The following is an 18,438-nucleotide window of genomic DNA, read 5'->3' as shown; positions in this document are numbered from 1 at the left end:
GGGCCAAACCCAGCCTCAGCAGCGACGTGACAACCACTCGCCTAATTACCTCGTGGCAGATAATGCGGTCGCGAACAGAGAAGAGGCAGGAACCCGGACAGTTGAAGCTTTGAGGCGCTTGGCTCGTCTTCATCCTCCTCTTATGCAGGTACGCACAAGCAGACCCATTTCAGCGTCCAGTCGAGCGACTTGTCTCTGGCACAAGCGAAACGCTATCATGCACCAAAACGAACACCAACTGCACTCATTTTCACTACATCGAATTGTGGATGCTGTGGGGTGTTGCAGGCCCTCCTGCACTTGAAGACAGGGCCGAATGGACAATTGGACCCTGCCACGTTGCGGTACGTTGAGGCAGCAATGAAGGCCAGCGAGGAGGTGGCTGCAAAGGAGCACAGGATTGGGTCACCGCCGGCTTCAAGGTCACCTTCACCCCCTGCATCTGCTTCGCCAGCGCATTCCAGCACGACTTCACCCCTGCTAAACTCGCTCGGACACCTCTCTCATCCAAAGCGCGTGCGCATGCCCTCGGAATCAGGTGCCCTTCACTCAGTCGTCAGTCCTCAGCGGAGCCTCTCTCCAGTACATGCAGCTTTGGGCGCTGCAATCCAGAAAGGTACCGTGTACATGATCTACGAGAAGAACCAGACTGACACATTATCGTCTGTTGCACAGAATACATCAACAAATGTTCCTTTCGACCACAGTCTTGCAGACTATGTTGAGCACCCTTACCGTGAAGCGTCTGTTTCCTTGGTTGTCCAATATCTGGCACTCAAAGACGCTCGGCTCGCAAAGGCCATGTAGCAAAACAAGACACTCAAATCCTTGAAACAACAACAAAACCAGACGAGCCACGTATCGATGCAGGTCAGCAGCATGTGGCAGTGCCGGATGCAGTGTATGCATCTTCATCACCGCCCTTGACACGCCGCCGATATGGGTCGCCATCGCAGCGCTTTGATGCACTACACACCTCCCTCGGCCGCAACGATGCTGCAAAGGCACGAGTCAACGCACGGTTCAGTGCAGCAGCGCCGCCCCCACCGCCCTCTAGCGATGACGAGGACTCGCTGCGCATCGCAGCAGCCCGCCCCTACCGAGGCATGGCCCTGGAGTATAAAGAGCACGCCAAACCAGATACCGCAGCTTTTCCAAGCCAAAGCAGCAGCCCCGACAGGCCAGGGTCCGCCTCTTCCAGCGTGGTGTCCTTTCCTACTCACCCAAGTGTCTCAACTGCCAGCTTGCCAACATTCCAGCCATCTCAAACACCAGAGAGAGGGGCGCGGATGCCGTCGCAGGCAGAGCTTGGCTCGGCCCCAAAAGTCGCCCCACGAGAGCATGTCTTAAAGGACGCTCCTGGGAGCCCTGCCGCTGTGCAACGTCAGCAGCAAGTAGACGACTCATCAAAGGCGCAAGCGCTTCAGCATCATGATGCTTACCCCGGCAGGCCTCACTCTTCAGGCACTGCAGTCATGCAGCCTGCTGTGCCAAAAACCTCGGCACCCACAAGTGGTGTGTCGGAGCCTTCGACCCCTACATCTGCAACACAGTCAACTGCACCTGCGCACCCGAAAGACGAGCAAGCCAGGCTCAGTTCAGACACGCAAAGGCAGCCGGCGTCTGCGTTGACGCGGCCAGGCCTTGACGTCAGCACACAGCACAGCATCTCAGAAGTGCCCCCCGCGCCCTTGAGTGAAAGAGACGTGCACAAAGAGACAGCAGCTCGCAAGCCTCCTCTGGGCAACTCAGAAGCAAAGTCTACTGAGCCGTTTATAACGAAATCTGATGTTACCCCTCACGGCAGTGCCTCTCCAGATTGCAACCAGGAGACCACCTCTGCAGCTTCAGCCTTCCCTGTCGCCACTGCTTCAGGGACTCAAGGCATCCCAAGCGCGCTGCCGGCGCTTGCTTTGTCTCCTCCATTGAATGCTGCAAACTCCGCTGCTGCGCTTCAGTCTGCAACTCCTATGGCACCACCCTCGTCACAGCCGGCATCGCACTTCGGTGGTCCAGTGCACGAGGCACGCAGCCCTGATCAGCTGGAGCCTAGTGCTCATCCCTCGCTGGAATCGCTGGCAGGCGGGGGGGCACATGCTGCGGGACAGACAGGCCTTGCACAGTCAGCAGCCAGTTCTGGGAGTGAAGTTCACGCCGGAGCTGCTGTGGTAGAGAGCATGGAGAAGCCCTCTTCTCTGGGCGTCTCTCCTGATCGTCCTCCTCATGCACAGGATACCAGCACAGGTGTGGCATCGGCATCCCACAGTGCTACCTCACAAGGCAAACCGCGTGCGGCTGAAGCCAGCTCTCCTGCGACACACGTTGCTGCAGCATCTGCCAACAGCGACCAGGGCAGAAACATATCCAGCCCACCTGCCGACTCTCGCCTGCAACCGCCCGCCGTGTCCCCTTCTCCATTGCCGATCTCTCAACCCTCTACAGCTCCACCTACATTCCCCAGCGAAAGGCCCGCACAAGAGCTTGGATCTCTTCGCACTGAAAGAGCAACAGGCGTACACGCTGAGACAGTCTCGCAGAAACAGTCTTCCCCCCCGCCAACAGCAGCGTCCAGCACTGCATCAACATCCCTCGCAGGCACTGCAGCGGTGGCTCGTCTTCCATCAGGTCCACCGAATAAACCACTGCCACTAAACCCCGAGGTCGCAACAACAGGCCAGAGTGCCTTGGAAGGCGCTGTGTCAGCGGCGCCGAAGCTCGAGAGTGGGGACTTGCGCGTGGCCGAAAAAAAGTCAGAGAGCAGCAGAGCAGTTGTGCCAAGCAGCGCGGTGGCTCTGCTTGAGGCTGAGAAGCGCCAAGAACGACAGCTGACTCCACAGGAGGCTGCTGCAAAAGCCAAGGCGCAGGTGCTGCAGGAGAGGAACGGCGTATCCTCGGTCTCCCGGATACAGCGGCTCACGGACGACGTGCATGCTTACCGCTTGTGTGTTACCCCTCTTTTGCGGCACTTGTTGGTTGGACCCGAGCTTATGTCGATTCAGCTCATGATGTAACTGTAACTTGTGTCAAATAACGGGATCACGTGCCATGTGCTTTCTCGTGGCACCGCTCGCCTGGGCTTGGGTCCAGACTGCTGAAAATACTTGAAGTTTGGGACAATTTTCCTGGACAGGATTGGGGTCGAGCCGCATTCTGGTGAAACACTGCCGCTCACCTCGCTCCTTGTTTCTCTTGCGGGCCGTGTTCTTCTTAGCTAAGAACGCTTCTCTTCATTTTCAGTTGAGGGCACTCACGAGTACATGGTCAGCCACGAGCGGGGCAAGGGTTTAGGGGCCATCAAGAAGGCTGTGGGTTTTAATCGGTTTTAATCGCGATTCTTCCCTGATCTTTAATCAGGTCCGTGTTCATAGAAGCCTTGCTAAAGATGCACCAGGCAATGTCAATGTGATGTCTCATAGGAAGTTGCAGTCCCAGGGCAACTGGCGGCCGAACAACCAAGGGTGTCATGCAACTGTCATGCCAGAGCATGTGTTGCAGAACAGCATATGCAAAATGACATTCACATTACCCGGAACACGTCGTGTTTCGAAAACATTCCCATCCAGCACAACTACTTGTATCCATCCACACATACACAGATAACATTTGCTTCTCAAGCCAAGAGCATGGTCGTTGCAGGAACCAGCTGAAACAAAAGGCTGTTGTGGAGGAGAAGAAGAAGCTAGTGGCTCGGAGCTTTCAGGACATGCGGAGCTGGCTGGGAGACACGATGTGGAAGGAGGCCTCGGAAGCTGCAGAGCCAAACTTTGTGACGGAGCACAACGCACTCAACAAGAAGATCAAGGAATTAGAAGCCGAAGTGACAAAAGCAAAGCAAGCTGGCAATGCGGAGAAGCTGGCTTTGGCTGAGGAGTTCCTGCAGAAGAGCATCACTGTGCGACGTCCTCTGTGGTTGCGCTTTTGTGAATGTGCTGTGATTGCACTTTTGACCGATACCAGAAAACCCTTCCAAGCAGGACCCCAGGACGCACTCACGCCAGGCAACTGCAGGCAACCGTGTAAGGGCCATGTCTTTGGTTCATGCAGGTCACAAGCACGAACGATTGTTGCCTCTTGTTGTGACTTGAGCATGCCATCAGAGGGAAGGATCTGTAGATGAATGGTGAAAAATGAAATATCGACGGTCACCAAAACATTTCCACCAACAGTGTCCACAAGGGCCAGTTGAGTCTATCCGTCATCTATCACTCTGTGCCTAGGACAAGCCACTGCACTTCTCAGCACCTACTTTGAACTGACCGGAACATAAACGAGGTGGTGTCCTTTTACCAAGTCCATGTGTATGACTTTGGCTCCAGGTGTAGGTAACTTGGGAATGCAATTGTGCGGTGATCTGTCGGTCTTTTACAGCATTGTTGTGACCAGGTTTGAACCACCTGCAGATCCGCAACGCCATGGTAGAGATGGCTCAAGCCAAGGCCCAGAAAGCTAACAAGACCGCCATCAAAGTAGGCTCCGGACCACTGCTTGTGAGCCCCCCTCCTCACTTACTCCTGCCAGCAAAGCAGCACTGAATCTCCCCACTGCTGCTGCTGTGCTGCCGCCTTTCACTTTGGATGGCTTCATGCCAGCTCCCGGATCCCCTGTGGATTCCGAACTCCAGCCATTCTCACAAACCATCCCCAACCCTGCCTATTTGCCGGAGATGTGGGACAGCATGATCGAACCCAAAGCTACGCATTGGGACGAAGTGAAACAGCTTCCTGTTGTTGACTGCCCTCCATCGCACATGCTGCGTTTCCTTATCAGCAAAGGAAATGGCTCTGCTGGTCCGCACACCTCTGCTAATGTACTACCAGCTCAAGAGGGTGAGCAGAACAGCGGTGTGACAAACGAACAGAGGGACAAGGGAACGGAGGCCGCCGAAAACATGCACATGCTGGCAGCTCAAGGCTTCCCGCCGTCTTTCTGGGGAAACCATCTCCCTGCCGGACTGCTGCCTCCAAATCTAACCCCATGGGCAAATGCGTGGCCCAGGGCAAGTCCGGTCAGGCACGGACGCACAGTCATGCCCCAAGGCCTGCTGCTGGATAAGCACATGCACCCTGCGCGCTATCCCGCCTACTCTCGTCACATCCCTGAAGGCACCACGGCCGGCATTGACAAGCATTGCGCTGCACTGGACACCCCAGGGTCGCAGATGGCGCGTGCGGCGAGGCACGTCAGCTCTCAGCTTGACGAAGCACTGCAGACGTTTTTCAGGAAGGCTGGGATACGAGCTGGCTCGCCCACTCGCAGTCGCTCCCCCCCCTGCGGCCCGATCAAACACCACCCCTCCGCGCAGCACAGCCCTCCCAAGGCCGAGCGCGGCCCACCAGGCCCTGCACACGGCCGTGAGGCTGCATCATTCGCTCCTCCAGGGTCCTCGGGTGGAGGCCCGAGCGCCTGGGCACCATTTGTTGGTGCAAATGCTCCATCAGCCGGCCTGGCAAGTGGCCCTGTGCGCACGGCGCAGTTCTCGTACAGTGGCTCATACATGCAACAGCCAGCCCTTCCCAGACATCCAGGTCAAATGCTGCAACCTGATGCACACATGATGCCACCAGGTGTGGAGGACCCGATGGTCTTCAGCCAACCAGGTCCGTGCACAGGTCACCAGCCCCAGCACGGATGTGATGCAGCCAGCGCTTACCGACTCACTGCGCCGTTGGGCTTTGCACATGCAGCCGACTGGGGACAACGGAACACACTCTACGCTGGCGATGCAGGTCAGCACAATGCAGCATGGCCCCATCCGGGAGCGTGGGGGATTCAGCAAGCGCATGGAGCGTACCAATACGATGCCATGCCTGAGCACTGCGGAGTGGGTGACAGGCAGCTCAACTCGAGTTACCAATCAGCGCATAACTGGCAAGCTGATCATAACGCCATCGCAACCCAAGCAGCTTCGCCTCCTGGTAAACCAGGAGGACCAGCCCTGCAAATTGAAGCTGCCAGATCCCCAGGGGCATGTGCTCCTGGCTGCAAAGCCAGCTCTGGATTACCTGCGGTTGCCAATGCTCCTGGAGGTACACCCTTGCAGGGTCATCAAGCTCCACTTGGAGGTAACGATTCTGATCCAGATCCCGTGCTTCCCGGGGAGGATGCTTTCTTCGGGGGCGCAAGTCCTGCCACAAGCAAGGAAACCAAAGAACAGCAGACAGAAGCCACGCCTCCAAGTGTAGCGAACGGGCCAGTCAGCTCACCGACTGAACCTTCCTTAGCGCGACAGAGACCTTGCGCGCTGCAAACGAGAGATCAGCACACACAAAGCGATGCAATATTCCAGACAGAATCGCCGAGCCAACTAAGCAACAAGGGACCCCACGAAGGCTGCTCCTGCGCGAGAGACACTGCACGCTCCACTTGCGGCCCAGCATCTGAAGCGCTGCCAGTGTCGTGCCAGCAAGCAGCAAATGGCGCCGATATACAACTCGCCCCAGAGCTGCCAAGGCCATCGCTCCCTGCAGCGCCTGCCGCGTCACCCCAAATCCCATCAGCCGCATACAACATGCAGTCTAGTACAGTCAGCCCCGCGCCTCCTCGCCCGAAACACACCTCTCGAACCAGCAGCCCTTCCCATCCCCACGCCCCCCCCTTTCCAGTTGGGAGATCTGGCGTCCCGTCTCCAGCGCATGTATCCCATGCCAGCATGCCGTCTGATTGCCAACGCAACCCTAACTTACGCCCTCACTCTCTGCTCCCGCTGTCTCCGGCCTCTGCAGCAACGCGCCAATCCTGGGACGCACCAGTGTTTCCAAACCTGTCCACAAGCCCAGAGCCACCGCGCTCCGCTGTTGCAGCAAAGCTGGCCAGCGCTTTGCCAGGTCCTGTGGCACAGGCGGCACAGGCTGTGCAGCCGACGACCTTGCAAGGTCAGGCATTGCCCGAAGTACGACGAGAAGTTCATGAGCTCGAGGAGGTGTGCGTAGAGCAGCCATGGACGTATCCGCCACCTTCAAATTTACCCGCTTATCACAACTGCTCGAGTGGTCAGAACTCACAGTTCTCCCCTCAAACTCGCGGACAGTACAATCGTGAGTTTATGGAAGCGGTGCATCAGTACCAGGGTGCCGGTCCCGCTGGGCACCCTCACGACGATGCCTGGATGCATCCTCCACAGTCTACCTTGCCGGATTTTGCCACCTGGCAGCCTCCAGGGGAGATGGATGTCACCCGCCAAGAGCATGTGCAGCACATTGACGTGTGGCCAGGCACGAGCCATGCAGCCATCTTTGATTGGGTGCTTCATGCTGATCAAGCAGATGGCGACCAGCCCGCAAGCATGCCGTTCATCAACATTTGTCAGGACGCCGCGGCTGATGACTGGTTGTTTCAGAGGCGCTGCAGCGAGACGCCTGGCGGCAGGGCTTTTGACTGTGGTGCCCACGCAGACGATTTCCGTCAAGCTGGTGCATGGAGCGGGGACGTCACGACTCCGGTGCCGGATCAGGGTTCCTCGCCCAGGGGTCATGCTTCGTCCACATGGCCGTTGCTATGGGAGCAGAGCCCACCAGCCCAGCATCCTGCGCAGCACGTGCATGACGCACCGTCGACATATAGCATCACTGCGCATCAGGGCCAGCCGCTTCAGTACGCGCCAGAACATGTTATGCACCATCCCTCACCTCCTGATCATTCTTGGACTCCGCAAAGCTCACCTCAGGCTGCAGTCGGCCACCCACAAGCACAGTTGCCGACACTGCCACCCTTTGAATGCACCCCCCATCCAGCCCAGCCTGCACACATTGCGCACCAACATGCGGTCGAGTACTCACCACGTGCTGCGCACTCCGGCATGGCTTACAAGGGCGTACCTCCCCTTGACGAATCGGCAAGCGGGAGCAATAACACTCACCCACCAGCAAGTTTCCAGGGGCCATATATGCCCCTTTGGACAACGCGTTACGTGCAGCCTGATCCAAGCACCATGGCAAACACCAGGCCCCACTATGAGCCTCTTGGCAAGCAGTTTGACAGGGTTACCGGCGTACCCCCCAGGACTTGGGATCTGCAACACGGACAGCAATGGATGGGTCCAAGGCTGCATAATGGGGGACTTGCGCATAGTCATGCTTTACTGCACGTCGACGGTGGTGACATGCTACACGATAAGCGTGTGATGAAGGCACCATATGCCACCGGAGTAGACTGTGTGGCCCCTGCATACGCGGCTGCCGAGGTTCTGCCTGGGACGGCAGCTGGCTTCGATTTTATGCCTCCTGGATTCGAGGTGGATGACCCTCAGCTGTTTCAGTAAAGGCCGCTGGTGTAGGCCGCTGGAAATCAACCCAGCATCACTTGCTGCATCCGCTATGGATCTGCGCCTCTTACCATAGATGCTATTTATGTTGAAAGCAAGGGCAACGACTGAAGTCGACATTTTTTCGGTAGGCTCAAGCCGTGATTTCAATGTACAACATTGTACCTGTGGTGATTTGAGCGTCGATATGATGCTGTGCTTATTCATAAACACAGCGCTTGGGGTTGAAATTGCATGTAACAGCGACAGGCACGTGACGCAACCAAACGCATTGCATGGTTACACAGCTGCAACCTTACATTTACAAAGTGCCTGTAAGAGTCTCTAGACATCGTACAGGCAACACTTTGTTCTCAAGACTCCAAACCACCAAACAAGCTGCCAAGCAGCTTCTCCAATCCTCCTCCAGAATCCGCTCGGCCAAAGAAAACAGCCCCAATGCGGTCAACGAGGCTCCACAAAAAATCGTCCCGCTTGAGGGCCTCCTGATACTTAGCAAACAACAGATCAAACAGCGGCTGCGACAGCTTGCCGAGCGCAACAAGCAGAAAGTCAACAAAATGTTCCAACGGCTTGCCAGACGTGTGCGGTAAGGAGCTCCAAAGCTCATGTGCCAGGTCGAGTTGAGTAACAATGGTCTCCTTTCGCGCCACGGCGAGCACTTGCAGCACAGCTCGTGCCATAAACAAATCCGCTTCCTCAGGCCGCCCTTGCCCCATGCCCAGCTTCACCGCTGCATACAAAATCAAAATGACGATGGCGTTGGCAGTGCAGTGCCCTGAATGAAAATGGCGCTTGACCAACGCAAAACACAGTGTTCACACTGTCCACTATGAGTCATCCAACTGCTAGATGCGTAACAAACTGACCTCTAGTACTCCACACATGTCGAGCATTTTGCATTGCAAGACGAAGCATTCACTTTACTACAGGAGCTGCTTGTAGCATTGTTGTTGCCACTGGCTTGACACAAACAAGCACTCACGGGCACATGACATCACCGAAAAACAGGAATCAAGACGAAACCTACGAGACAAGCGCGTCAAAGGATGCACTCTCCACAAATGCACCTGTCATTGATGATGTATTTGTTTACAACACTACCGCATCCACATGGCACACTCAATATTGGATGAGGATCGAGATGATTGACAGGAGAATTTGAAGTGTGGAGATGCTTGCTGCATGCGCTCGAAATGCTGTCACCGATGCTTCATAAACAATCACACGCCATTCCACAGAGTACTCGCAAACCAAGAATCACCGGCAGAAGGAAACATGACAATGCAAGGTGACAACTTACTTAGGCAGCTGTGCTTTCCTTCCCCGGGGCCTAAACGAAACCCCCCTAGTGGCACACGCCCTGAAGGCTTCCCATGTTGCACTGGCACATTGTGACATTCCATGAGGCACAGTAGTGATGTAACGAGATAGATCATCATAAGAGACCACACTGCCATGGTACGCTGAAGCCTCGAAGGAGTGATTGCGTACCAGCTGCCAGGCCAGACATATCGTCCGAAAGGCTGTAGTACTGAGTAGCAACTCCAAGTCCGCGCCAACCCAACACCGCCATAATTGTCCTCCCAGCTGTGCCAAATAGTTTCCGGGTTGCACTGCGATCACCACACCTGCACGGCTTCTCACACTCATGTCACACCACACCCTCGAGGCAGTGTGCTCGCACAGGCCCCCAAGCTGCCAGCTCCTGCTGGATAGTCATGCAACGTCCCTGCTGGACAGTCGTGCGACGTCCATGCTGGATAGTCAAGCAACGAGCCTGCTGGACAGTCGTGCAATGTCCCTGGTTGACAGTCGTGCGACGCCCCTGCCGGGCAGTCGTGCGCTCAATCAACCTCTCCATGGCAAACTCTTCAATGCAGACAACGATGTCAAAGCCGGCAGTCTTCAGGCTCCTCAACTTCATGAGAGGCAGACATTTCCTAGACTCTGATGCAAGGCAGATAGATGCAAGTCACCATGACGACGTTCAACATCAAGTTCAAGTCGTTTGGAGTCCCGGCCGCCTTCTCTTGAAGGCAGCTCAAATCAGGGAACGGGAGCTAAATGCTTTTTGTGGAATGCAATCGAATGGAGTCAGCAAACAGAAGTTAAACAGTGCTTGTGGAAACCAGTGGGATGAACGTCTTTCTGCAGCACACCGGTGGTGCTGCTTTGGGGTGGGGCTAGGGCCACAGAGACGAGCAGACACGCACTTGGAGCACCACTTCGCTGCTGCACCCACCGTTCGTCTCAGCTCCAAGACAGTTTCGTCACCGCTGATATCTGCGTTTTCGGTTGTGTGGAACATTGAGAGCAACTCGCAGACATCCTGGAGCCGCACGGCATCAGCGTCCAGCAGCTGCTCCAAGTACCCCTGCAATTCTCTGCTTGTCATATCAATCATGCCCTGGAAAACGTGGTACGTCCAAACCATAAAATAAATGCCCCATATGAGGTAACATAAAATGCAAAAGGGCAGGTAGCCTTGGTTGATGGCTATGGTAGCACGCCTTGTCGAGCATGCCTGTGCTCATAGGGCTGCAAGACCGGAACACAACAAGCATGGGGAATAAGCATGTACCAGCGTGTATGTCTGGTAACCTGAATGTTAGTTGATGATGTCTAATTGTCTTATGTGCTGATGGCAGCCAACTTCACGCTGTTGTACAGCCCCAACGGGAAACCTTGCAGACCTCCGCTCCACGCAATGATCCCTCCTTGTCAATGCAGACATATATCGTGAAAGGCCCATTTCACTCAAACATACATTGATTGCAGTGGCATGTTGACATCATTATGAGCCATGTGTTGGTCACTTGACAAAGGTACAGTTGCTGTTGACATCACTGCAGCACATGTCAGATGGAGGTTGTTCCCGCACCTCTAACAGCAAACGTAGCAGCTCTGACCCACATGTGATTTGAGAGTGCTGCAGCTGCAGTCGTGACCCTGCCTGCACCTCACAGCCATCAAGTTGGGAGGGTGAGTGCATCATGGATGTCATTGAACATCACTGCCGATATGCACATCACCTACGTTGCATCATGGATTTCCAATCTCGAGCCCACCTTCAGAACAGCAAAGGCGTCGTCCATCTTCTGCTTGGCTTTGAACCGGTGATAAGTGGATTTGTACATCTGCTGAGCCTCATAGTAGTTACCTTCCTGCACCCTAGCCTCGAGCCTCGCAATCACCTGCAGCACCACAAGAATGCATATTGGCAGCATGTCATGCAGTTCCCAAATGTAACTTGCGACTGTGACCCTTGGAACACCAGGGTACACCTGTACAACATGCCCTAAGCATCGAGCGCATGAGGACTAAAGGCATGATCATGTTTCTGTTGCTCATGATAACGCTTGTGGGTGTCTTGATCCCCATGCGATGTCGACGTATATTTCGTTTAGTGTCGACTCGGTGCAGCGCTCTACAGGGGAAAGGCACACCTTCTCGCATCCACCAACTCCTTGAGAACTCATGCCTGAATGATAAAAGAACCAAGGAAAGGAAGCAGCAGAGAGATACCCAAGACGGTGTGTGGTCTTCTCAAACGCAGATAGGGAAAGAGGGCTTCTGGCAAAACGCTACGACCTTCATGCACGCAGGGCGAGAACACGACTCAACATGTACTAACGTGAAGATCCTGTCCCTCACAACAGGAGTTCTCCACTGACCGTAGGTTTCTGTTGAATATCGGATGCCCGGCTATCTGCGGGTATCTGGCGCGTGGCACAGGACTCCAGTCACTGACCCCAGAGAAACCTGACCTGTGGGTACTATCGTCTGCAGCTCACGCTGTCCATGGCTTTCAACTTGGTAAATGAAGACTACTTTCAGACAGGGTATAGTCGAGCAACATCCGTGTGAAATCAGCTGCCCACAGGGTTTACACAGGGACGACTTGAGGACACTCGCATTAGGTGCCTGGCAGTCAAGTCAATTCGTGCCTAAAATGGCGTTTAAATCCCCAAGCTGTATGCACGTGCATGTTTCCTCGTCCAAAGTGCTTTTTGTTGCTGCCACCCCAGGCTGCCATAAACCTGCGTACAGAAGTTCAAGCGGTCGCAGCACGCGTCACCAGAGGCACATTGCCGTTTGCGGTGTTCCAGAAATCAATCAAAGTAATTTCGATGCTGAAGTTCTCAAGGTATGTCATAAACTTTGTTGCATGATCATTCCAGAACTCCTGCGTCGTCGGGTCACAGGTGTCAGGGGGAGAGTTGAGTCCATTTGCCTGGCTTGATTTTGGCTCAACTTCAACGTTCATATTCATTAATGCAAAAGTGTCAAACCTTCCCCCGATTTGAAGACGTCGTCGCCCTGGCGACGTCCTTGGTGGAAACTTCTGTAGACTGAAGCGCAAACTCTTGAGCCCGATCACAGTATGACAGCTCACTAGGGAACCACGTTTTGGTTTGTCATTTGATGACGATGGCGAGAAGGTTCTGCTTCTGCCTGCGGAGGCATATCAACTGTACCCGATGCATGGTATGCGTCGAACACCGATTCGTTTGGCGCTTGATACGAGTGCTCCCATAACCGTTGCTTATTCTCGCTTGAAACATAATTTGGATTGAAACTGCGAGTAAAGCATCAGTCATGCCTGATCATGCTCGCCCATTCATGTACTGTTCAGGCTTCGACCCCCGCTGGCCTCAGGTGACCAATAAACATGTCGTATCTGTGCATTTGTACGCCATGCACGAACTCTACAGCCCATGTTCCGTGGGCTTGGTGGTGAGGTACCTCGCGATAGCAGCATGGGCTATCGTCAGACTACCTGCGCCATGTGGTCATGCGCTTCGACCGTACAGTCGTGGAAACACATGAGGTTTTCGATCCATCGTCCTGCTCGATATGATGGAAAGGTTCTTCACAGCAGTGGAATGCAGCGCCAGTCTCACATGTACGTCATGTTGTGTGACAACTCTTCAGCACGCTCGTGCGTGTCAGCAGCCAGGTTGGGGCTCCACCCGTGCCATGGCCTATGGCACGGGTGGTGAAGTGTGGGGTACACCAGGCGTGTCCGTAGCCTTCTGAACTAAGAGTCGATGATGGACGGCTGGATTTGGCACCCATTTCCATGGCGGAACATGCTAGTGATATGCAACCGCACCGGGCGACACCCAGCATGCTCAGCAGTTGCGTCGTAGAGGAACTAGCATCCAGCCCTGCAGCGTATTGGACCTTTGATGAACGTCGTATCGTCACTATCAGGTGGCTGTGTTCTCTGAACGCCCGCATTGCAATGTCCGATTGATTAGCTTAACAGGATGAATTGCCATGTGCAGTCAGATGTGCCTGTGGTGGTCGACTTTTGGGCGGATTGGTGCGGCCCCTGCAAGCTCATGGCGCCTCTGATGGACAAGCTGCAGGCAGCGGGAGGAGATTCGATCAAGGTAGTCAAAGTTGAATGCGATGCGAATCCCGACCTGGTGGAGAAGTATGGGGTGCGACCAACAGAACTCTCATTTGCTTGCAAACATGATATTTTGATCATCTTCGACGGTTGTGTCTAATAGCATCCCGGTGTTGGTGGGTTGACTTCAGTAAAGAGCAGGTTAGCACCTTGCTCCATTTGCTGTTGGTGACGCACCTGTAATGCCAATTTGGTGTGGCTCGATGATGGCCTGTTCGCCGACTGCCTTGGAATGGCAGTGCAGGGGAGCGTGCTCGAGCAAAGTTACGCTGGTGATGACTTCCTGGGCTGAGTTGGGTCAACGTGCATCGATTATACCCTTGGATACCCTATGACCTTGAAAGATTCGCCCACAGCCCTGTCTTTCAAGGCCTCTTGTGTGCTCTTATGATGTCAGCATGCGGCGCGGAATGTTCGACATGGTGCCCAGCATCGAGAGCTCTCAGGCGCACCCGATCATGCTTCTGTGCCTCACAGAACCGGCACCAAAGGGGAAATCAAAGCACGGCAAAAACATACTAGTCGACGCTATTGCTCCACAGAAGCGATCACAGCAGCTTGATGTGGCTGGACTTTCTGCAAATTTTTATGGGCTGAATTTCAAGCGCTTTGCATGTCCGCAGACTTCTGCAACAACAGTTTCTCCCAAAACCATTCGGGGTGCCTGTCGTGAGATCGCAAGCATGCCACGCTCTTCTGTTACAATGGCTCAGCGTGCCTGTGCAGCGCAAATACGGTGTCCACTCATGGATCCAGAGCTAGGGCCAGTGCAAGGGATGGCACCCGTTTGAAATCCGCCCAAGCTGCCAGGAACTCCCTTTCCGTTTATGATGATGATGTATCTTCAGCATCGGCCTTTGTAGGGGCAATGGTGTGATGTATCGGCGCTCTCTTCAAGTTCTGGCTCGTGCGAGCGGCCGCGCGTTCATGACAGGCTTGCCTGTCCCGACCGCCGACGTTCAATGAGCTGTAATGTTTCGAATGTGTTGATGTGGTTGTTTTCGGCCTAAGCCGTAGCTTGCTCTTTCTCTGTGCGATGTAATGATGTATCTTTATACAACACTACCGCATCCACAAGGACATTGGCAACCTCTTTATGACTGCAACACCATCGCACCTATTTGAATGGGCTCCACACCATTGGTGGTTCAATCATTAAGATTTGCACGGTTCTTCGGAGACACAAATCGGGCTGCATGAAAGCTAGTGAAAGAGTTTGTCCAGGTATGTTGGTTGCAGTGTGTGCAGATGCCTGACTCAATGCCGCCGTTTGCAGGTGTATGGCCTTCCCACTTTGGTCTTGTTCCGGGGCGGTCAGGAGATAGAGGGCAGCAAGCGTGAGGGTGCAATCGCAATGGCCGGAATCAAGGCGTGGCTTGCTAGCAACGACGTGGAGCTGGCAAGCGATGCCTGATGCTTGGTGCCACAAACATCCGATGTTGCCAATGCCATACTGGCTCTGCGGAGGGGTCTGTTGCTCAGAGTATTCTTTCTTTTGTCGAACAGCGTGTTGTCCGACAACTGTCTTCCTTTTCATCCGAGTAGTATGTTGTCTCTTAAGGGTCAACGCATTTCCCGGGTTGCATAATCTATGAGTTTTGCCACAATGTGCTTGTGTGCAATGACTTTTTGTATTCATGAGTTCCTTGCCTGCCTTCCTGCAACATTGCTGAAGCTCCGAGTCAAAGAACGATTTGAATAGTTTGGATTGTCGCTGACTAATATATCAGCAAGCGGTTTGCAATATGAATCCTAATGAAGCAGAACCGTGGTTGACCGGAAAAAGTCTGCAAGGTTTGCACGATGTCCAAGCAAAAGCAAAAAACTCGACGGATTGGCCAACATGAATGGCAAGGATTGGAGGAGCGATCTTGCTCCTACTACGAGTGGAGGATGCTGCTCCAGGAGGTTTCACTCCGTTACAACCATTTGGCCAGTGACGCAGGACGCATTTTGGGCATTCAGACACCTGTTCTGGTGATCGAGGAGCATGTTGATGATGACGATTTACTGTTTTACAACAACACCGCATCCACATGGACTTTGGCAATTTCAAATGCGGTTTGGGAACGAACACCTGTAAAATTGTGACAGGATAGAATGCAATGTTCAGGGCACATTATCTTCATTCTGCAAGTCTGTTATTTCTTAAGAATTCTCTCAGCCACTGCCTCTACTGCGGCGCCCATCCAAAATCCTGAGTAGTAGACCTAGCCACCAGGTTCCTGATCCTCGGACAAATCGTTCTGCTTACAAGACCTTAACAATCCTTTTGCATTCAGTCCTTTCTAAATAGCGGTCATTGCAAAACGGCATTCCGTACCAAGGCAAAGGGCAACAACAACTCAAATGTAGCATGTATGTATTGAAAAATACCATTCATCAGCTGTATCTAGTACGCTTACCATGTTGAGACCCTACATGGCACATTTCTCTGTCTGTAGCTGACAGCGTTGGCTGCGCTCATTTCCTTCCTATGTATGAACAAAACAGAACAAGCACAAGCACAACAGCCCAAAAAAGGCGGCGTTAACAAGGGCGACGCCAGACTTTCTATGTACAGCTACTAGACCACAAGCTGCACACTCTATAGCATTTGCAAGCGCGAACCGTAGCTTGCTCGCATTCTTCACCTGTGCCTCGCTCTTGCCCTGACTGCTTGTCAAATAGCTATGCCAGGCAAGAGCATAAGCACTTCATGCTGCATTTCATGCATGCAGCCAGAGCCGCCGGCAGCAGGCCTTTCATTTGAAAACCGATAGTATGCCCATGGGACATCCATAAGAGATAAATCCAAGCAAATGCAGCATTTCTTGTCTGTAACAAACCCGCGAATCACCAGTCAAGCACGTCTAGTACATTTGGTAAAACGAGGCCGGATATTGCTTATTTGGCACAGAGTTCTCGTAACGAGCTCATATTAAGGCCGTCCAATGGCACATTATCTGTTGCCTACGTCGCCTTTGAACAAAGCTGATCTTATGAACAATTTGGAATGTATATCACTTGACATCGATGTCAGGGCGCTTGCAAGCGCCCCATGAGCCTTGCGCATTGCAAGTTTGCTGCTGAGCTGTGGAAACCTTCGTGGGAGAAAGTGGCCGTGGTTCGCCAGACCCTGTCAATTCTAGGGTCCAGACGCCCAAGAGTGCATGAATTCCGGGACGATAATGGGGGTCGGAACCCATTCTGGCGAAGCACTGGAAATGGCAGCCGCCGTCTAATACATCTCTGAATGCAAACTCGCACCTGTCATGGTTGCAGGCACCTGGCAGTTTGGAATGCCAGGCAGCATCAGACCATCCCAGCTGTTTGTATCCAGGCATTTGTCGAAAGCATCGAGTTCTGTCGCAGTCGGCATTCCACCTTCCACCCTGATACCAAGCGCAGTCGGCGTGCAGCCCTCCCTGCAAGAAAGCTGAGCCGTTGTGTCGGCTTCCACGCTGCCTTTATCTTCGAGCAGAACCATCTCTATACTTTCACTCGGAGAATCGGTAGACAGAGCCTTGGAGGGTGTGGGACCTGCCAGAGGTGCTTTCTTTGGAGCAGTTGGCGTCATGAGCGCTTGGGAATTCTTTGTGGAAGGGGGCGTTGCGGCCTCTGCTGCTGCCCACAGTGTATTGGCGTGCCCAGCACGGGAAGTCGAGGGCGTGCAGGGGATCTGAGAGCCTGAGTGAGACCAGCCATAGCCGAGAGTGAGATAGCCGGGGAGAGGGGCGGCACTGATGTGGAGCGCTGCCGGACAAAAGCGCTGAGGAGACTTCGGGATCTGGGAGGCGCCGCAATCCGGAGTTGTGCAGCTGTCTGCGGGGTCGTCTTGAGATAGCTCGGCCTCTTGGAAGGCTAAACCGGCTGTGTGTTGCGATAGTCCAGGCGCTCGCGGTGAGATGGCGCCCCCCGGGGAAATCGCCACGTGAGCGTCATTCAAGCTGCGATACGATGCAGGGGCGGAGGAGAAGCCTTCGCTTGTGCCAGCATTCGGCGATCCTAGGGAGGGCGTGCCAACCGTCCCTTCTTCCATCTGGTCATTCACGCAGGGGAAGCTGATCAGCCCAGCCTCTGAATGATGAGGCACATCTTTGTCAGATAGCACAGTGACGATGACACTCGCCGTTGCACGGCAGTGCGGTGGCGAGCCCTCGCTGAAGGGATTTTCCTCTGTTGACTTCGATGGCGGTTTGATGCCATTGTCAGCACCTTCCAGCCATCCTTGTGCCCTCGCCACAAAGAATAACACGATGAACCCAATACCCGCCACTATCAGCGCAAGACCTGCAATCATTCCGCCTGTTAATCCCGCTGCTCGCATGCATTCAGGCCCGTATGCAGTGAAAAGGATCGGTCTGAACTAAACCAAACAATGCAAGAACTGCGTGTCGGTACTGGCAGGCACCACTGAAATTCCAGGACTTGGTGTGTGTTTTGTGACTATGCCGAAGCACCGTATGCAGACCAGCAGCAACAGATAGCGAGATATATATCGATTACGCGGAGGCCGCTTTGGAAAGCATTTGTTCAAGCAACTGCTCACGTGGCAGGTGAGCCTATCTCGGACCTGCTCAAATGTCTGGTGTCTGCACGCTCGTGATGGCAACAGGGGGGTAAATAGCAACAGATTTATGTATTAGCATGTTTATGTTGACACGTACCTATGGCAATCCACAAGCCGACATGCAGGTGCTTGTGCTTAGAAGGTTGAATGCCTCCTTCCATCACGATGTCTGCAGGCGTGCCTACTTGCAATAGCACGTTGCTT

At 54.0% G+C, this 18,438-nt stretch overlaps 1 protein-coding gene across 1 annotated transcript; it reads right to left on the bottom strand.

The window, feature by feature from the left end:
- Positions 1–8,613: 8,613 nt before the first annotated feature.
- On the bottom strand, positions 8,614–9,836 carry LOC149810009 (uncharacterized). Its single transcript, XM_089994469.1, has 2 exons — positions 9,755–9,836; positions 8,614–9,038 (listed from the first exon to the last, which is right to left on the bottom strand). Exons 1-2 carry the CDS (start codon positions 9,834–9,836, stop codon positions 8,614–8,616), a joined length of 507 nt encoding a protein of 168 aa, XP_089850595.1.
- Between the last annotated feature and the right edge of the window lie 8,602 nt (positions 9,837–18,438).

This window comes from Nuphar pumila, unplaced genomic scaffold (genome assembly GCF_984573655.1).
Source record: "Nuphar pumila unplaced genomic scaffold, dmNupPumi1.hap1.1 HAP1_SCAFFOLD_586, whole genome shotgun sequence".
NCBI lineage: Eukaryota > Viridiplantae > Streptophyta > Magnoliopsida > Nymphaeales > Nymphaeaceae > Nuphar > Nuphar pumila.
This window is presented reverse-complemented; position numbering and strand designations above follow the sequence as displayed.